The 20,759-nt window shown below is 33.1% G+C and overlaps 1 protein-coding gene and 1 non-coding gene across 6 annotated transcripts in view; both read left to right on the top strand.

Moving 5' to 3' along the window:
- The window catches only part of NEXN (nexilin F-actin binding protein), a 41,180-nt gene that overhangs the window by 8,736 nt on the left and 11,685 nt on the right, over positions 1–20,759 (top strand). For 2 of the 5 annotated variants that reach the window (XM_031465426.2, XM_031465427.2), the window contains exons 2-9: positions 9,469–9,547; positions 10,961–11,152; positions 11,357–11,435; positions 11,519–11,667; positions 15,979–16,020; positions 17,198–17,395; positions 17,507–17,683; positions 19,275–19,463. In XM_031465426.2, the coding sequence (XP_031321286.2) occupies positions 9,521–9,547; positions 10,961–11,152; positions 11,357–11,435; positions 11,519–11,667; positions 15,979–16,020; positions 17,198–17,395; positions 17,507–17,683; positions 19,275–19,463 (1,053 nt within the window). In that variant the 5' untranslated portion in view covers positions 9,469–9,520. The remainder of the gene's footprint in view (positions 1–9,468; positions 9,548–10,960; positions 11,153–11,356; positions 11,436–11,518; positions 11,668–15,978; positions 16,021–17,197; positions 17,396–17,506; positions 17,684–19,274; positions 19,464–20,759) is intronic. The other 3 variants (XM_031465429.2, XM_031465430.2, XM_031465428.2) reach the window with 2 other exon arrangements.
- Positions 5,431–5,537, top strand: LOC116157014 (U6 spliceosomal RNA). Its single transcript, XR_004140979.1, has one exon. It is a non-coding gene; the product is annotated as a U6 spliceosomal RNA (small nuclear RNA).

Here is a 20,759-nt window from a genome sequence, read left to right as displayed (position 1 = left end):
TGAATAATACATATATATGAGTATTTCTAGTAAGCATAGTTGTATGAAATTGAAGGAGGGCCTGGGACCTCTGTGCTAAATAGGGCAGCAAATTCCAGATGAGCTTATAGACCCGTAGGTGAAGTGTTGACTAATAATATATGTATAAAGCATACACATGGGTGGAGATGATAAAATAAATCAAAGATTGAATGGACATTTAGAATTGGAGAGTATGTTTTCTAAAGATTAATTTGAGAAATTTTTGTAAATGTTCAATAGCAGATTTTAAAATGTAGTGGTAGGCAGTTTATTAAAGGAATGAAAGTTGAGTCAAAGGAATGGGGTCTTTTAGATTTCTCAATTTTGATGATTACTACATGGATGTCGAAAACCTTTCCATGATGGCTTTTGGGATTTATTTTAAGTTGTAATTTATGATTTAACAGGCATTGAGCTAGGCACTGGAAAGGAACCAATCCTCTGTAATCTGGGAAAAAAGCATAAAGTCTACCAGATGTACTGATGAAAGTCTGGGTGGGAGTAAGAGAAGTGCAAAATGTGGACCGAGAATGGAAGTCATTGACCTTAGGCGTCTAACTGGACAGTGGGTGTGGTGTATGCTGCCTTTTAATTCTGTATCAGGTAGGGTTTATTTTAGAACCTTACCTGTGTCTGCAGACAGCAAAGCAGACTGAACCATTACAAATCCTGTTCCAAGGCTTTAGTTCAGAGCTTTGGCCAAGAGACTGTTAACAATAATGGAGGAGAATAAGCAGAGTGTCTGTCTGCTCCGTGCCGCCTTTCTCAGGGCTTGGCAGAGCGCCTGGCACATCATAGATGCTTAATAAATGTTTGTGTAATGAATGGTGTGTTCTATTTATATCATATTCCTGCGTAATTATGATCTTCATGATAGTCATACATTATATCCAGACAACACTTAACTGTTTATAAAGTGCCTCCTCTTGAAGTTGGCAGAATTTACTTATTCAATAAACAGTTATTATGTCTTCTGTATACCAGGCATATGCTAAGTACTATGGATACAGCGGTGTTCAAAATACCGTCTCTACTCTCAAAGAGCTCACGTTCTGTAATAAACCATAGTGGAAGAGAATATTAAAAAGAACGTACGTAACTGAATCTCTTTGCTCTATATCAGAAACTAATACAACATTGTAAATCAACTATAATAAAAATTTTTTTTAAAATAGCACTCACATTCTGGTAAAGGAGGTGGTCAAGAAAGTGGTTTATTACCACGCACTGTAGTAAATGCCACAGTTGGGGTAAGCGTGAGGGTGTTATGGAAACACACAGGAGAAGTAACCCAGCCTCGTGGAGACAAGGAAGGCTTCCTGGAGAAAAATGACAATTTATCTAAGAACCAAAGGATGAGTAGCAGTTATAAGAGAACATGCTGCAGTTATGCTAGTATTTCAGAGTGCGAGGAAGGTATGGAGAGAGATGAGACTAGAGAGGTCATTTAAACTTCCAAAGTGTCTTAAATCACTGAAGAAAAAATGTAGAGTGAGAAGAAAAAGGCAAAAACTGAAACCTGGGGCCAACAACGCCTGAGAAGTGGAAAGAGGCAAAGAAGCCATCAGAGGAGCAGAGAAGGAATGGTCAGACACATGTAAGAACAGGGAGAGAAAAGGTGTCATGGAGCCAAGCGAGAAGGATGAAAAGAATGAAGGAGCAACCGAGAGCATCAGGTGTAGAAATGAGGTTCAGAAGGAGGTAACTGTCCATTTTATTTGGCACTGTAATGAGAAAAGCATTATTATGCCTAATTTACCTGTAAAACTGAAGTTCACAGAAGTTAACTGGCTTGTCCAAGACCGTACATCTAATAAATGAGCTAAACAGAAACCCTAATCTAAGTTTTCTGGCTCTAACTCCAGTACTTCTTCCACCATCATTGTCTTAATGTGCTTGAAAAATCGACAATTAACTGAGAAAGCACCATTAAGATATATTTATAATTCCGAATTCTGCAAAGGTCTTTAAGCATCACAAGTTCTAGGAGAATATTATGGGAGATTTCAAATTATATTTGTATGACTCTTTTATCAAATTTAAAAATACACAGGTTTGTAATTTTGGTATGAGAGTTTGCGAAAAGTTGTGACAAAATTGAACCTGTATGTGCCATTTGTTCTGAATTTTTCATTTCATAATACACATTCCACCACATATAATTATGATCATTTACATATTGAGCATCTTAGTCCACAGTGTGGTCCCTAGATGGCTGAGGTAAGAGGCAGGTAGCTTTGGCAGAGCTGAAGGTCACTGTGCCTTTCTGGGAAAGGGCATGCCTACTTAGGGCACTGAGGAGCGAGGATGGAGAGAGGGTACCAGGAGACAGAAAGAACAGGGTTTAAGGAAACTGAAAATTCTTTTAGCTGCAGTTTAAAGAGCATTATGTCTCCATTCCTTGACTTAAGTTCAGTGTCTGTGATTCCATTCCACAGGAAGTTCCTTGATGGGATGGATTTATGGTTTAGTGTTGAGATTCATTAAAATGTGTGACATTCACCTAATTTTTAAACATTTCAGGGTCTTTGTCATGACTTTGTTGGAGTCAATTAATATTTTAAAAAGCCTTCAGAAAACCAAAATTCTCAGTCACTAAACAAATAAAAGTGAATTTGGTTACCCTAGGAGTACACTGTTAAGTCAAGTTCTGTTAGGTAAGAAATTCAGAGGCCTTCTGTATTCTCGGCAGTTTAGTAGAATGATAAGATGTATCAGTGTGCTCCTTAATCAAGAGAAGGATATACATGTGAATATTGTTACTTGATTCTTCACGGTCATTAGAAACAATAGTGCTGCTTGCATGTCGCTGACTTGGGCACTTTTAAAAATCAAACAGTCCCTGACTTTATCACACATGAATGAGTTTACTAAATGAATTCTAAACCACAATCAGCTGAGATGGGGCATTTCATTCACTACCTAAGAATCGTTTAATAACCTAACTCTGTTTTGCTTAACTCCAAGTAATTCTAAGAGCATAACTGCTAGCATGTATCACTTTAAAAGGAAAGAAAGGACTTAAATAAAAACTCTGTACTGCTCACATAGTGCAAAATGCTCATTTCTCCCTTACCCAGCACCAGGTCCTACTGCCAGTTGCCAGCTAAAGATTACAAATTCATTAAGTGGAAAGAATACTATTAATCATGTCTTTTTAGCTTCCAGCATATTTCTGCTGCTCAGAATTGTGGTTCTCAAATAATTGGATTAAAAGCTCTGTTGATTACACAAGTAGGTAAAACCTTATAAGCTGGTTGCTATTCTCCCCGACCTCGCCACACAAAACTGTTGTACTGATTTCTTGGCATCAGCATATTACAGTGGGTGAGAATGCAGACTCAGTAGTCACACTGCCTGCTTCTATCCTGGGTCCACCACTCATTAATTGAATGTTCTTTGGCAAGTTACTTGACTTTTTTAAGGCTTGGTTTTCCCAACTGTAACAATTTACATAAGATTTCAAATTCTGTTAGATAAACTCTAAGACATTGTTCTCATATTAATATTTTAAGAAATCTTAAACTCCTGGGCTTGGAAAGTTTTTTGAGAGAGGATTTCATGATAGTATTTAAAGGGTTATTGTGGGAAATAAATGAAATAATGCTTGTTAAACACTTGGCTCATTACCTGGCATGTAGTAAAGGCTCAATAAACATTAGCTTGGGTTATTATCATCATAAATTATTTATATTGTGATCAAAGGATATGTTAGTGAGATAAGGGGTTTACATAAGACAATACATTCAGTGACTGTGAAACAGAGTTCTTTCCTGTAAAGTTGATAAACCATAGTCAGATATATACCTTTAACCCTGGTTTAGCACAGAAAGACAACTGAGTTAGCAACTGATATACACTCTTGTTTCTACCAGGCAGAGTCATGCCTTTAAAAAATTATCTGTGAAAGAATCCTGCAATTCTTTATTTGATTGATTTTGAAATTTTTTCTTCAGTGTAAAACTATGCAGGAGATATAGGTCCTATTGGTTTATAATCTGTTCCTTAAAAAACAATTCTATAATACAAAAAGCTAATAAACTTCTTTTGGTATAAATTTTTTATCCTCAAAATGCAGAATGGAGCAAACTGTCAGCAAAGGATAACTTTGCTTATATTTTAACCCCAAAAGTTGAAGTTAGTACTGTTCAAATTTTCACAGACTTTCAAAATGAAAGCTCAGAATACTGAAATGACATTTAAAAAACTATTTTAAGTGGCTTTACTAATACTAAATTTAAAAATCAACCTTATTTTATTCTAAATCTATAAATAAGTCAAGATACAATTTGAAGATTTAAAAAAAAAAATTAGATGACAGGGGCTAGCTGATTCATTTATTTTCTGGGACTACTCTCAACAGGCTAATTCTTCAGTGTTACCAAGCCACACAACTTTCTTTCATTCCACCAGGGAAAAAAGGCTTCCTGAAATTCTGTCTGGCCAATTAATTCAGCTAAAATAATCAGTTCCTATAACCCCATGTGAGATTGCTTATCATACCTTTTGGTATTACACTTTGGAATTGCACAAATAATATATTAACGTATGCTTACTGACAGAGAAATGTAGGTTTTTACCAAAAAGGGAAAATTATGGCGAGGGAGACTCTAAGTGATGAAATTAATCAAAATGATTGATATGTACTAATGTTAGGTATTATTCTTAAGTTTTTCACATATGTTATCTCATCTAATCCTAATTAGGAAGCAACAGAGTTAGAATTTAGGTTTAGGTCTGATTGATATCAAATTGTGTTAAAATGTGAAGTGATGCAGGCTTGTATTAGTATGGGGGCTGTGAAAACAGTGAAGTAACATGTAAGAACAAATTTAAAAGTACCATTAACAAATCTTGACAATCTGTTAAAATTTAGGAGATAAAGAAAAAGAATGAACTAGAAATAACTCTAAGGTTTGAGAAGCTATAAGAATAAAGAGTAGGTTTTGGTTGGTTATACAAGAAGAAATATCTAATAGGTAACTCTAGATATGATACAGTGGCTCAGGTAAGAGAACAGGACTAGAGTTGTTATTTTTATCTCAGGCACACAGAATAGATTACTCCTCAGCTTTGCTTAATGACATTCTCATCCACGCATGGCCTACATTTATTAGGTAATCATCGCTAATAGTGTAATAAGCACCCGCAGACCCACTCAGCAACAGAAGTTAGGACCCTGTTAGTAACTGCATGGAATCATGTCCATCCCACTCCCATCACATTGTCTTCTTCCACAAAGAAAACTTTAGCCCCAGATGGCTTCACTGGGAAGTTCTTGCAAACAGTTAACTAGGAAAAAATAATACCAATTCTGCATGAACTCTTACAGAACATTAAAGAGAAGGAAATACTTCCCAACTCATTCTATGCGGGCAGTGTTACTCTTAACAGCAGCAGACATGACAAGTGCTTGCCTTGGCAACACATACACTAGAACTGGAACCGTACAGAGGAGGTTGGCGTGGCCCCTGTGCGAGGGTGACAGGCAAATCTGTGAAGCATTCCATCTGTTTATGATGTCACTTATATATGAAATCTTAAAAAATAATACAAATGAGCTTATTTACAAAACAGAAAGAGACTCACAGACATAGAAAACAAACTTATGGTTACCAAAGGGGGAAAGTGCAGGGAGGGATAAATTAGGAGTTTGGGATGAGCAGATACAAAGTGCTATATATAAAATAGATTAAAAACAGGGTGCTACTGTATAGCATAGGGAACTATATTCAGTATCTTGTAATAACCTACAATGAAAAAGAATCTGAAAAAGAATATATATATAAATATGTATAACTGAATCACTATGCTGTACACCAGAAACTAACACAGCATTGTAAGTCAACTGTACTTCAATTACAAAAGCAGACCTTGAGATTTGTAAATGTTAACGCAGTACATGTAAAAATAGATAAAAACAAATTTCTTCTGTATAGCACGGGGAACTATATTCAATATCTTGTAATAACCTTGAATAAAAAGGAATATGAAAATGAATATATGTAAATATATATGCATGACTGGGACAATATGCAGTACACCAGAAATCGACACATTGTAACTGACTATACTTCAATTAAAAAAAAAGCAGACATTACAAGAAAATAATGCCTTATAAACATGGATGCAAAGCTTTTTAACAAAATTTTATCAAATTGAATTATCAACATGTTAAAAGGGTAATACATCATGACTAAATGAAGTTTATCCTAGGAATATAAAGTTGATTTAACATTTGAAAATAAATTAATGTAATTCACTATAATAAAAAGAAAAACCATATGATTATCTCAACAGGCACAGAAAAAGCATTGTATTAAATCCAATATCTATTCCTGAAATTACTCCAGCACAATAGGAATAGAAAATAACTTAATCTGATATAGGGCATTTAAGAAAAATCTACAGCTAAAATCATACTTAATGTTGAAAGACTGAACATTGTTCACCTAAGATCAGGAACAAGGCAAAGATGTCTGCTCTCACTGCTTCTATCTTACATTGTATTACAGGGTCTAGCTAGTACAATCAAGCCAGAAAAAGAAACAAAAGACATCCAGATTGGAAAGTAAAAATTAGAACTGTGTTCACAGATGATATAATCGTCTATGTAGAAAATCTCATGGAATCAACAATAAAGTAATAAATTACTTTAGCAGGGTAGCAGCATATAGGATCAGAATACAAAAATAAATTATATTTTTATAAACTAGCAACAAAAAAATCATCAGTTGAAATCTTAAAAACATATTTACATAGCATCAACAAATGAAATTATTTAGGGATAAATCTCACAGAAGATGTCAAAGATCTGCACACTGAAAACTACAAAATATTTCTGGGAAAAAAAATTATAGAAGATGTAACTAAATTGAGAGAGGCACTGTTTTCATAGATCAGAAGACTCAACATTATCAAGATGTGAATTCTCCCCAAATCCACCTACAAGGTTTCATTGCAATCCCAATCAAAATCTCAGCAGGCTTTTTACAGAAATTGACAATCTGATTCTAAAATTTGTATGTGAATACAAAAGCCTTAGAATAGCCAAAGCAACTTTGAAAAAGAACTGAGTCAAAGTTACACTACCCTTTTCAAGGCTTATTATAAAGTACACCAATCAAGATTGTGGTGTGGTGACTATAGTTAAAAACAAACTATGTTATTGGCATCAAGAGAGACAAATAGATTGATGGAACAGAATGGAGGGTCCAAAAATAGACCCACATATATATGGTCAATTAATTTTTGACAAGGGTGCAAAAGCATTTCAGTGGAGAAAAGATACTTTTTTCAATAAATGGCCCTGGAAAAATTGTTCTTCCATATGCAAAAAAAAAAATTGCACCATAGACAAAAATTAACTCAAAATGGATTGAAGACCTAAATGCAAAACCTAAAACTACAAAACTTGGAGAAGAAATTGTAGGATAAGTTTGTTGTGGGATATTTATTGGCATAAATACAGTACAACCCCAAAAGCAATCCATAAAAGAAAAAATTGATAAAATGGGCTTTATCAAAATGACAAACTTCTGCTCTTCAAAAGACACTGTTAAGAAAATGAAAAGACAAGCCAAAGACTGAGAGAAAGTCTTTGCTATTCATATATCTGATATAGGTCTTGTATCCAGAATGTGTAAGTGCGCTCAGACTTAATAATGGGAAAACAAACAAGCAGGTAATAAAATGGGTGAAAGATTTGAACAGAAACTTCCACCAAAGAATATTTACAGATAGAAAAGAAACATATGAAAAGATATTCAATATTACTAGTTATTAGGGGAATGTTAATTAAAACCATAACGTGATGTCACTACACACTTTTAGAATGTCTAAAATTAGACCATACCAAGTGTGGTTGAAGATGTAAATAAAGTATAACTCATACACTATTGGTGGGAAGATAAGACGGTACAACCACTCAGAAAACAGCTTGATAGTTTCTTAAAAATTAAACATACATTTACCTCAAGGCCTAGCCATTATACTTTATTTAGCCAAGGAAATTGAAAAAGCATATGTCCTCACAAAGACTTGTACGTGAATATTCATAGCAGCTTTGTTTGTAATAGTAACTGGAAACAACCTAAATGTCCATCCACAGATGAATGGTTAACAAACTGTCGTATATTTATACAATGGAGTAATGTTCAGTGATAAAAAGAAATGAACTGTTGATATATGCGACAACATGGATGAATCTCAAAGTAACTACACAGGGTGAAAAAAGACAGATAGTACATTCTACATGATTCCATTTATAGAAAGTTTAAACTAATCTACAGTGACAGCATATCTGCCTAGGGATGAAGGTGGGAAAGGCAAGAAGAGAAGGGAGGTAAGGAGGTCTCAGAAAACTTCTAGGGGTAATGTATATATTCATATCTTGATTGTAGTGATGGTGTCATGGGTTCATGACATATGTCAGAACTTACCAAATTTTGCACTTTAAAAAAGTATAGGTTTTTGTATACCTATTATACCTTAGTAAAGTTGTTTAAAAAATTGTTAAAGCCAACAGATAAATTAAAATAAAATTCTAAAAATTGTTCAATTAAAACAGAAGTAGTCAGGAAAAGAGTAATAGAGGATCAAAAAAAGGAGGGGCAAACAAGAAACAAATAGGAAAACAACAACAAAAAAACCAACCAAATAAGAATAGACTTAAGTCCATTCACATAAATAATCACATTAACTGTTAATGGACTAAATACTGCATTAAAAGACAGGTATTGTCAGAATTGATTTTTTTTAAAAAGCAAGATCCTATTATATGCTGTGTCCAAGAGATGTACTGTACATATAAAGGCATAGATAGGTTGAAAATAAATGGCTAGAAAATTATATACCATGCAAACTAAACTTAAGAAATTTGATGTGGTAGCTATTTTTGTATCAGGTAACTTGAAGACAATGAGATAAGAAGAGGGAAGTTTCACACTGATGAAAGGGCCAATTCAAAAAGAAGATATTATAATCATAATGTACATGTATTTTTAAAAGTTTGAAGTGACATGAAACAAAGATGACAGAATTAAAGGAAGAAATAGCACATAACTGAAGACTGATGGAACTAGGCCAAAACATTTTTTTTTCCATAAAGACATAGAAATAACATGATCAACCACCTTGACCTGGTTGATATTTACAGAATAATACACTCAACAACTGCAGAATACAGGTTCTTTGCAAGGGCCCTTGGTATGTCCACTAAGCTCCTTTGGGCCATGAACTTACAAGGATTTTTTAACACCATGTACATGGTACCTTCTGTATCCTGACTCTTAGTAAAAGGGGCTGAGCGTTATCATGATTTATTAACTGCCTGGATTATGTCAGTAGTTTTTGAGGAGAAATTAAGGTGCTATTTCTCTTTGTAAAAATATATAGCCTATTTAAAAATTAAGAAATTCTTATTCAATACTAATATATTTTTTTCAGGTGCAGAAAATTACAGAGCTTCATAATCATCCCAAGACCACATAGAGCAAACATGAATGATATTTCCCAAAAGGCTGAGGTAAGTTAAAAAAAAAATGGGGGAATCGGAGGGTTGACTGTAGAAATGCTTTTGAAAGGGCCGCTGTGCGGTAGGAAGGTCATATACGGTAGTAACAGTGTCAAGATGTAAAACATAAGAAGAGATAAAATTCACAGGCTGCTCTTGGACCCAGTAGTTTCATTTGGATTCTTATCTAGGAAACATGATTATTAAATTTTGTGAATGATAGTGAAGTAGACGTGATGGCTAGCATCTTGAGTAGACTTCTAATATCTTGATAAACCTTAGAAGTTACTTTTTCAGCATTAAAAAAAAAACTGGATTTGACGTCTACTTTTAGGAGAAAGAAATAATTCACTCTCAGGTGAGGGTCCTTCTTAGGCACTTCTTTCAGCAGCTGCAGTGAAACTTCTCTAAGCCTTTTTCTGGTTCTTGGCTGTAGTTACTGAGAGTTGTAGTAAGAAGAGTTCAGTTGCTGATACCCCAAAATTATAAACTTTAAAAAACTTTAAATGGCCAATGACACGATAAGTAGAAAATAAAATAGAGGCTGGGTATGCCACAGATTAATTAAACAATTTATCACTAGGGGAAAGGATTTGGTGTTCTGAGGCGATGAAGTTTTATTTACTGAAACTTCTTTTAGAGATCAGCTTAATTTTCAAAAAGAAGAAAATAATTTGCTTTCCTGGTTTCAGAATGGAGGGAAATTTTTTTCCTCCAGTCTTTTAGTAGATTCCTCCTTCTTTGGAAAGCTCTTTTGTCATTTGGATATTTTTCTCTTAGAGTTTATCCTACTTGGAATGATACAGCATTCTTATCTTACGTTTTTAATATTGGTTTAAAGAAGTTCTAGGTGGACGGTACAGCAGTGGTAATGACAAAAATCCCTGCTTGTGCTCAAAGTCCCTGGCTCACCTTAGCCACAGCTGAGAAGTAAAGACCCTTCAGTTTTGCTCATATTTGATATGGAGACAGGCAAGAACATTATGTAAATGAGGCTTAAACTTCTTGCTTTGCATTCAACTTCATCTAATTTATTAAAATTAGTCTTGGTATCTTTTAAGAGAACGATGCAAAATCTGAATCTTTAACAATGAATTAAGACAATAAAATACAGGTTGTTTTAAATTAGAGTCCAGTAATCAGTTTTTATATTTTACTAGCCTTCAGCTTCAGTGTAACATACCTACAAAATGGGACTTCTTTGCTATATATTAATAAAATTTTTATTCTCATTTTCTGTAATTTCATCTTTCATGCTTAGACTTTAGAAAGTAATCAGATTCTGATGATATAAATGTTTCAAACTCATTTCTATATTCTGTTTCAATAAATATTTCTTATATTGCTTGTTCTAATCTGTCTTTATCTAATTTCTTTCTATCTTATTTTTTTTAACTTTCTTCTCTTTATTTTCTTCTAACGAAGATTCTGCTTTCTTCATCTAAACCTGTACCAAAATCCTATGTACCAAAACTTGGCAAGGGTGATGTAAAGGATAAGTATGAAGCCATGCAGAGGGCCAGGGAAGAAAGAAATCAAAGGAGATCTAGAGACGAAAAGCAAAGAAGAAAAGAACAATATATTAGAGAGAGAGAATGGAACAGGAGAAAGCAGGAGGTTATTTTATTTTATTTTATTCTTGTGTAAATATTTGTTTTCATCTTTTAAATTTACATTTTATTTATTATTCACATTAACCAAGTTTTATATTAAGTATAATTAAGATATTTTCTGTGTTTATAAGCTAAGTTCAAACTCTGCATATAATATGATTTAGTATAAAATTTGGACATGTTCATATTCATTTATTTAACCATTTAGATTAAAGAAATGCTTGCTTCTGATGGTGAGGAAGAGGGATCTTCAAAAGTAGAAAAGGCTTATGTCCCAAAGCTAACAGGTAAGACACTTGAGGGGTAAATTATAAATAAAATTGCAAAAAAGGAAACAGCAAAATATCAAACATGTTTCATATGTTCTTAGGAACTGTTAAAGGTAAATTTGCTGAAATGGAGAAACAAAGACAAGAAGAACAAAGGAAGAGAACGGAGGAGGAACGAAAACGCCGGATTGAGCAGGATATGTTAGAAAAAAGGAAGATACAACGTGAATTAGCAAAAAGGGCCGAGCAGGTATACACTGCATATTATGTTGGCATTTACTTCAGCAACCAATTGTACAGAGTAAAACTAATCAGTATGTTGCCTAATCAAAACATTTTAATATAAAGGAAACCTCTTAAATAGTAGCTAACGTGAAAATAAGGTCATAAGCACAACTATTTAATATCAAATGACTAGAAGGATGAGGGCAGAACATGCCTATTTCAAGGTTGAATACCGAGATGCTTTTGTTATATACCATCTTATTATTCTGTTCACATTCCTTATGTTGTCCACATTCCTTATTTTTCTTGACACATTAGAGAATTTTATGAAGCTGTAAGACAATTTCATACACAAACTATCCACAAGCATGTAACAAAATACTGCTCTTTGAACAGCAATCAGGAAATACTTATAACCAAACACTAGGGCATAATTCAGATATCTTCCTAATCAATAATTTGAAACAAATAAAATCACATTTTATTCAGTAATGGTATTATTAGCTCACTTAAATTTTTTTGCAATTTGGGGAGAGGGGGAAATGTGTGACAGTCATTTCCTCAGTATCGCCATTCCTGAGGCACGTAGCCGCAGAGGACAAATTGGAGAAAAACATCATATTACTATGATTTTATATAATCTCTTAATGAACTTAGAATTCTCATATATTTTAGCTCAGAGCATGAGAACTAAGAGGCTGGTAAGTATTTTAAAATACTCAAGAATCTGATCTAATTTCCAGAAAAAGCTAGTGTCTCAAAATGATTAATGATTATAATGATACAGAAATTTGAAATTTTAATAGTCATAATTACATTTTGTTGAGTAAAGAACTGACCCAAAGTCACAAAAATTTCTTTAACATATCGATATTTATTTTATGTTATAAATGATCTGTACTCAAAGAGTTGAAAAAAATGACAGAAGACAGTTTTATTCTTTATGCACTTTTAACCTGGTCTGCATTGATCAATGTATTGGGCTTAATGAGACAATAATGGTATTTATCTCAGAGTTTTGTATAAGATTATATGAGTTAATAAATGCAAAGCACTTAGTAGTGCCTGGTACAAAGTAAGTGGGCTGTAAATGAGTGTTTCACCTCAATAGTAGTACATATAGATCAGATGTCATGAAACCGTTTCAGTTTCTCCTCCTCTTACCAATATTTTAATAACTATTCTAACATAGTCTTCACAGTTTATTGTCTCTTGAAAAACTGTTTTTTTCTTGGCTCTTTTTTGCCTGCTCTTTAAGTGCCTTAAATCTGTTTGCTGTGCTTCTTTCAGTTTCTACTACCTTTCTGGAAAAAAAAAAAGTGACAAAGAGGGCAAAGCATATGCCATATTTGCACGTCAAAGAAATTTATTTATCCTGACTTGGCAAATAACCACTTCTGTGGCACAAATAGCCTTTTGTATGGTGGCAAATAATGTCACATGCCAGATGAATTACAGGAAAGAACTGGAATTTCCTGTATTGTATTACTTTGTACCTCTTTATCTGAAGAAAGGAAGGTATACTTTACCTCTGTCACCTCCAGTCGTCAAAGATCAGTATTCATTTTGAAGCAAAAATTTCACAAGGGAATACAATTATAATAAATGAACATTTTAGGTTACATATTATAAGTATAAAACATATCACTGTGATTTGTAATTATACTTATAATATAAATTATAAAATAAGGTAATCAAATTATATTAAAATATATGGTGTTTGGCAGGAAATAGTGGGTTTGCACATGGAGTTAGTCTACTTCTTTTAAGTCTTATCTTTTTCCAAAAAGCACTGATTTTATACTAGATTTGAAGACCCACTACAACCCCAAGAACTGAATAAGGAGGCAGTGGTTTCACAAAGAGAAAATATGTCTGTGTTGAAGAGGTAAATTTGAGTATGATGAAGACATAGGATACTGAGAGAGATGGAAACAAAATCTAAGCATGAGAAAGAACCAGTTTCTTTAATAACCCAGTTTCTTTTAGTAACCCTACATGGCAGAGTGCCATAGAAACTTGGTTAATGAAATTTTTGGCCTATTAAATTCTTTGAGACTATGTAGGTAGAGCAAAATAAACTATTAATAGTAATTTCATCTCGCAAATATGGAAAGCAGTTTTAAAACCTAAGTAAGAACATTTTTCACTTAAGTCTAATAAAATTTAATGTATCTTTGAATATAAGAAGTAAAGCATCATGTAGGTCATCAAGAAGAGGCTTTATATTTATTTGAAAAATCCTCTTGTACAAATCCATATTCAAGAATGCTGTAGAAGTAATTCCTGAGTTAGATGGATATCTGAGAAACGTTCAAGATAATTAGCAGTTCTGAGGTTCTAGGATATTATAATGAATTAAAAATAGGTGTACTTCATACACTCGATGTTGGAGTCAAAAGACCAATAAAATTTGAGGGAGAATCTGTATTTGGTATAATCTGGTTATCTTTGAGGATACTTTTATGGGCAAGGTTAACATCTGTCAATTTAGAAAAAGAGAAGTTACAGGTGGGGGACTGAGATGTTGTAAAGAAAGACGAGAAAGGATGTTGGGGAAGGAGCAAAAGGAGTTTTCTCAAAAGAAATAGTTTGGAAGCAGCTCTTCAATGGTAGCTTCTGAAAGCTAACACTATAATTGAACGGAATGTCTCAGTTCTCTGTGAATGTACTGACACCATGGCCACTTAGACAAATTCATCTTTTTCCTTATTTGTTAAAACTGGATGGAGGGGGATGGATATAGCTCAGTGGTAGAGCGCATGCTTAGCATGCGTGAGGTCCTGGGTTCAATCCCCAGTACCTCTTCCGAAAAATAAAGATAAAAAATTTATTAAAATAGCCAATGGAAAACAATTTCTTCTTTTGTTTTGATAATGGTTTAAAATGAGCAAAAAAAAAAAAAACAAGGAAAAAACCGTCAGAACCAAAAAACACGCAACCAACCAAAGAAAAACTCCTTCAAATATAGTATATGATCTACTGTAAGCAAATAAAAATTGAGAAGGTTGTAGCTGCAAGAAAAAGAAATTTGGGGTTAAAAATTTTAGAATTATTCTTCCCTGTAGTTTCAATGTCTGGCTTTGCACCATACCTCTTAGAACGTTTTATTGAGAGATTAACATGATTTTAGAGGAATTGTTAGCACTCTTTTGAAGGGAAATAATTTTATAATCATTTTATTATAGATTCATTCAAATTTTTCATAGTATAGCATTATAAAACCTTCGCCATTTACCCAGCAAATCCATGTAATAGTTCTCTAACAAAGCAAATCATTCTGAGCAAAACTGTTAAAAATAAACTATCGAAATATAAAATAGATTTATTTTTAATAAATGATTTATTCAGAATAATTTATTTTTCAAAAAATGTGGTATCTTGATAAATGTATTATTTCTTCTGTGACAGAATATAGACACGTGGGATGATGAGAGAGCAGGGACTCAGCCAGCCCAGTTGCTAGTATGATCCTCAGTACAACAGAGTTCCCCGAGGCTGAGTGAGGAACAAAGTACTTCCAGACCTTTCATTGGTGTTAAGAATCAAGTTAAAACTATAAACAATCTGAATTTTTACTTTCTAACTCCTCCCATTTTTGCATTGCTGATGTTTCCTTTTCCTGCAATCTCAAACACTGCATTATTTAAATCACTTTTCTGTCATTTCTCACTTTGTTATGTACATCAGCCTGCCCCTCAGGCTAACCTAATGATGTTTCTTTTGAGTAATGGACAAATTGAGCTCGGGCCATTTGAATGAGGGCCTTTCCTACATAGATCTGGTCAAAATATAGAGCAGACAATTAAGACTAACGTGAAGGCCTGTACCTTTCACTGCACTTTATTATTGTGTCAGTTACATTTTTGCCATGTATTTATATTGTAAAATATAGTCGTGATGATTATTTGTTAATGATAGGTTTTCCTTTTGCTGTGGCAGAGACGGAGAATGGAAAAATGTTTCTGTATCTCAGTTTAAATTGCTTATTTAATTAATAACTGCTGCTTGTAAGCTCACAGCCAGGTTGTAAGAGTTTGGTCCATTATTCAAATTCCAGAATTACAAAGGTAGGCCTTATTTTAATTTTTTCTTAATATTTTGTTCCCTCGATATTGATATTGGTATCAAAATGCAAAAATTAGTATAAGGTTCTAAAAGGACATAATTTAAAAGGACCTAATTGGCCAACATGGAGCAACACAAAAATATTTCCAAAATTCGAACCTTTGAAAATTTACCATAAATCACAACTAAATCACTTTTCAGTTGTATGTTTAAAAGCAAAAAGCAGAAACCTGATGTAATGTAATGATATGAAATTCTCATTCAATAGATTGAGGACATAAACAATACGGGAACTGAACCAGCATCAGAGGTAAATGGATGTTTCCTTTAATGAAACGCTCACTGAAAATTATCTGGTTCACAAATAATCTTTCGATTAAAAAAGTTGAAAGTTTTACTCTTTTACTTATAGATATAGCAACAACAACAACAAAAGGGCAAAAATATTTTGCAAAGCAAGATGATACTTTTGCACTTCCAATCACTATAGCTTAGTGTTTTTAAAGAAAAGTATGTTTTTTGCTTTCATGGTTAGATTAGAGACACAAGTCTCAGTTTGAGATACTCTGCCAAGACTATATTTCTTGAACTGCTCTAATAGTTGAGATTGTTGAAAGCTAACATTTAAAAAAGGCATTTTCTTTTCGTCATTTGTCTTCTTCCCCCAGAGCTCCTGATGTCTGCTGGTTATCAAACACCAGCAGAGAGTGCAATATCTATTACCATGAAAGACTGTTCAACAACCACGAAAACTTTACTTTTCTCTTTTTATCTAACAGAGAAAGTTAAAGAGCAATCAATTTGATGGTGTGCCTAGAACTACAGCCACATTAATTGGAAGCAGTTTTATTTTAGGGGCATGTGTTACATAACTCTTCACTTCGTTTTTGAAAAAAGTTCAGAGGCAATAATAGATTACATAATAGAACTAATTAAAATGATTTTAAAAACAAGTTTAAGAATATTTGAATAAGACCAAATGCCAAAGACTTTTGTCTGTAATATATTTTCTAAGTCATTTGGAAATGCTGTTTTTTTCTCACTAAATGTTAGTTTTATTAAGTATTTAAAAACTTGCATGGAGAGAAAAATCATATACAGAAACCTTCTGTGTTTAAACTGAATCCATCCACCATCAAATTGATTTAGAGTACACTCACATGCACAGTACCTTTTGTGGGATTAGTGCACGGATAGCTAAATCCAGATAATGTCACGCAGTTTTATATAAACAGCTATATTAACACCAACTTCTAGGAAGAAAGATGCTTCTTGAATCTTGTCAGAAATGGATTTCAATAAGATTAACTCATAATGTACAGTGAGTTCAGAGAAAGCTATTTAACAGAAATCTGAAAAAAAAAAAATTTTGTTCATCATAACATTGATGGCAGTGTAATGAAATTCACCAATGATGGAAGTAAAATCTCACGAGACCTAAATTTTGATTAGGGAGAAATATGCTAATTATCTGTTTTATAATTTAGGAAGGAGATGATTCACTACTTATAACAGTAGTACCTGTCAAATCACACAAAACATCTGGAAAAATAAAAAAGAATTTCGAAGATCTAGAAAAAGAACAAGAATTAAAAGAAAAGGTCAAGTGTGAAGAAGATAAAAGAATAAGACATGAAGAACAACGTCGATCTCTCAAGGAAGCGACATGTCTTTCATTGGTCATGGTAAGGTTTTTTTTTTTTTTTTTTTTTGGTAAAGAATAAAAAAAAGCAGTTAAGTTGGTTAGCAGCATGTCCCTTTATGATTAATAAGTGGGTTTCATTATGTTTTCATAGGATGATGACCTGGAAAGTGAGGCAAAAAAAGAATCACTTTTTCCTGGAAAATTGAAACTGACTTTTGAAGAATTGGAAAGACAAAGACAAGAACATCGAAGGAAGCAAGCTGAGGAGGAAGCAAGAAAACGTTTAGAAGAAGAGAAGCGTGCTTTTGAAGAAGCACGGCGACAAATGGTAAAACAAACATATATATGTAACATTTATATATATGGTAGTATATATAATAATACAATGATATATAACATTTATACATTATTATATTTTATAAATTGTATGTATAATTATTGTATATTATATAAATGATATATATAGAACATTTAATATTAAGGGAAGATGGCTGGCTTTAGATAAGGTTCATTGCTATAAATTTAAGGAAATTTTCTATATCCAAGGATCTCATTTTGAAACTGTGTACATATCCCATATATGAAATACATCCATATTATCTTCTAGTTTCTTTTTTGAGACATTTTACCTAATATGTTTCAAATTTTCATTTTTATTAATTATAAATATGCAAAATAATTATTCAACCAACCTGGTTTCTCTTCATCTGTTAGTTCAGCCTGCAATGTGTTTAATAGCAGGGTGCAGCACACTTTCAAGTCTATCGTGTAAGTGTACACTTAGTTTCAATATATATGTGTATAGATATATGTAAATGTATATAGTCTAAGTGGTCAAGAGCATGGATTTTAGAGCCAGACTGCCTGGATTCAGTTATCTATCATTTATTAAGTGTGTATCCATGAACAAGTTATTTAACCTCTCTCTGTCTTAGTTTAGTTTTTTTATTTGTAAAATGGTGAAAATAATTGTGCCTACTTCTTAAATCATTAAGTGATTTAATACAGAAAGCAGTTAAGTGGTATCTGGTATATAATAAGTGCTTTAAAAATGGTAACTGCTATTATTATAGTAATAGATTTAACAATAGCAAATAAAATTGAAATAAGAAAACACTGATTCCAAATTTCATTGCAAGAATTTAAGAATGGAACATCTGTAATTTTTTTAAGCTTTCAGAATTTCTTAATTAACTTTCATTAATGATGTTCTAAGGACTATATCTCCAAAATTTTAATTTTCTGCATATTTGTTTGAAAATGTTATTATTTTGGGGTAATTATAGTTGGATAATACCTACACATTTTAGATATCACTAGTAGTTAATTTAGTGAAAAGGAATAGAAATATCATTAATTAATCAAATTATAAATGTGAGTAATTAATTTAATTTAGTATTATTACATTAGAATTTTAATTATAAAATCATAAAATTTGAATTGTATATAAAATAGTTCTAGATAATATTATGTTTAGTAACCATAGTTCATAGTAAAAAAATCCATGAAAAGTACAGAATGAGAACTTTATTTTACCCTCTAAGAGACTGGGTATGTATACTTGACCCTCAGTTTCATACACACACACACACACACACACACACACACACACACGTTTTATGTTTGTTCTGGGAGAGTTAATGTTAGTAAAACTTTTAAATGACTTCTTAAAAATTTTAAACATTCCATCTTATCTGTTTAAAAAGTTGGCTTGCTTGAGAAGTTTTATTTAACTTGCGTACATCTTTATTTGGAACTTCTCCAAATCTGATTTTTTTAATCATACAGGATATTCTGAAGGAAGGAGATTTTGGCAAAGAAACATTCCTGTGTGGGGTGGCTGAGTCTGTGCCTTTTGATTGATAATTCATTCCTGTCTTTGATGAATCTCAAGTAGTCATGAGTTGTTTCTTGGTTAGGTAAATGAAGAGGAGGAAAACCAAGACACAGAAAACATTTTTAAAGCATACCGCCCTGGTAAACTCAAGCTCAGTTTCGAAGAAATAGAAAGACAGAGGAGAGAAGATGAAAAAAGGAAAGCAGAAGAAGAAGCCAGGAGAAGAATAGAGGAAGAAAAGAAGGCATTTGCTGAAGCAAGGAGAAGCATGGTAAGACAGAATGTAACTGGAGAAGGCCATTAGGAGTCAGCTTTTTTAGAGTATGTTGTGAAATCATTCAGCTTTGGGGAATACTCTATTATTTCTGGAATTTATGCCAAAAATAGGGATAGCATATAAGTTTTAAAATCTCCTTTGGCATAACACCATTTATATTTGCTTTAATATAGTTTTGAGAACGTTCTGATAAATTGCTATGCCTGGCATAGAGGAGTGTGTATTAACTTCCTTCTCTGGGAAGATACGTTTTCCAGAACTAAGTGTTAAGCAAGGAGGTGGGGGTGGTGGGATTTCTACCCCCGCCACCGTTCCTTCCCTCCTCTCCATTCTCTTCTCCCTTCCCATATTTCGTCCTTCCCTTCCTCCCATCTTCCTTCCTTTTCTTCTTCTTTTTTTTTTTTCAGTTTCTATCCCATCCAGGATATATTAAATGACCAAAGGCGTTTAATCAAGATTATTTAACTCTCCAAAATGCTTACAGTCACTTCTGGATATTGCTACTAAACTTAACTCTGTTACAAAATTATACTTCTTATACCATTTTAATGTTTGTAAAATGCACAGTTATCTGATAAGCTTTATTTTTAAGTAAGTTGACATGTGAACGGTGTATCCCTTTCTTGAAACATTTTAATTGGCGTCAGCAACATCATGATGTAGTTTTCTCTGGGTGAGCTTCAGACACATATATCCAAGTGTCTATGTGGCTTCAGCACCCACCACAGATGCGCAGATCAGAAACTTGAGAGCCTTAAACACCTCCATCTCATTCATGCCTCACATTCCAGTCATTCACTAAGCCTCATTCCTCATATCATTCTAAAAATTTATCCTTTTTTCCCCATTTCCCACTGCCACTACTATAATGCAGGTCACTGTTTTCTCTTGCCTCAGGCCAACTCCTAAATAACTTGCTTTCTTGCCTATAATCCATTCTTCCTTGTTAAAACCAGGAGTGGACTTCCTTTAAAAAAAAAAAAGTAAATTTGATTATGTTACTATTTTGCTTAACAAATTTCTACTTTCCCTAGTCAAAAATCCAAAACTAAAATTTTAAAACAAATTTCTTCATAATCTTGCCCTGGTAGATTTCTCCAGTTTCATTTCTTGATTCTTCCTTAATTTGCCACATTTGTTCCGGATGTACGAAATTTCCTTCCATTTCTTCAAAATACTATGCTCTCATATCTGGAATTTCATAAATGCTGTATAGACCATGTCTCTCTCTCCTTTCCTTGTGCTATCTCCTATTCATATTTTCCATTTCCTCTGGAAGCCTTTCCTGAT

The sequence above is a fragment of the Camelus dromedarius genome, chromosome 14 (genome assembly GCF_036321535.1).
Source record: "Camelus dromedarius isolate mCamDro1 chromosome 14, mCamDro1.pat, whole genome shotgun sequence".
Taxonomy (NCBI): Eukaryota; Metazoa; Chordata; class Mammalia; order Artiodactyla; family Camelidae; genus Camelus; species Camelus dromedarius.
This window is presented reverse-complemented; position numbering and strand designations above follow the sequence as displayed.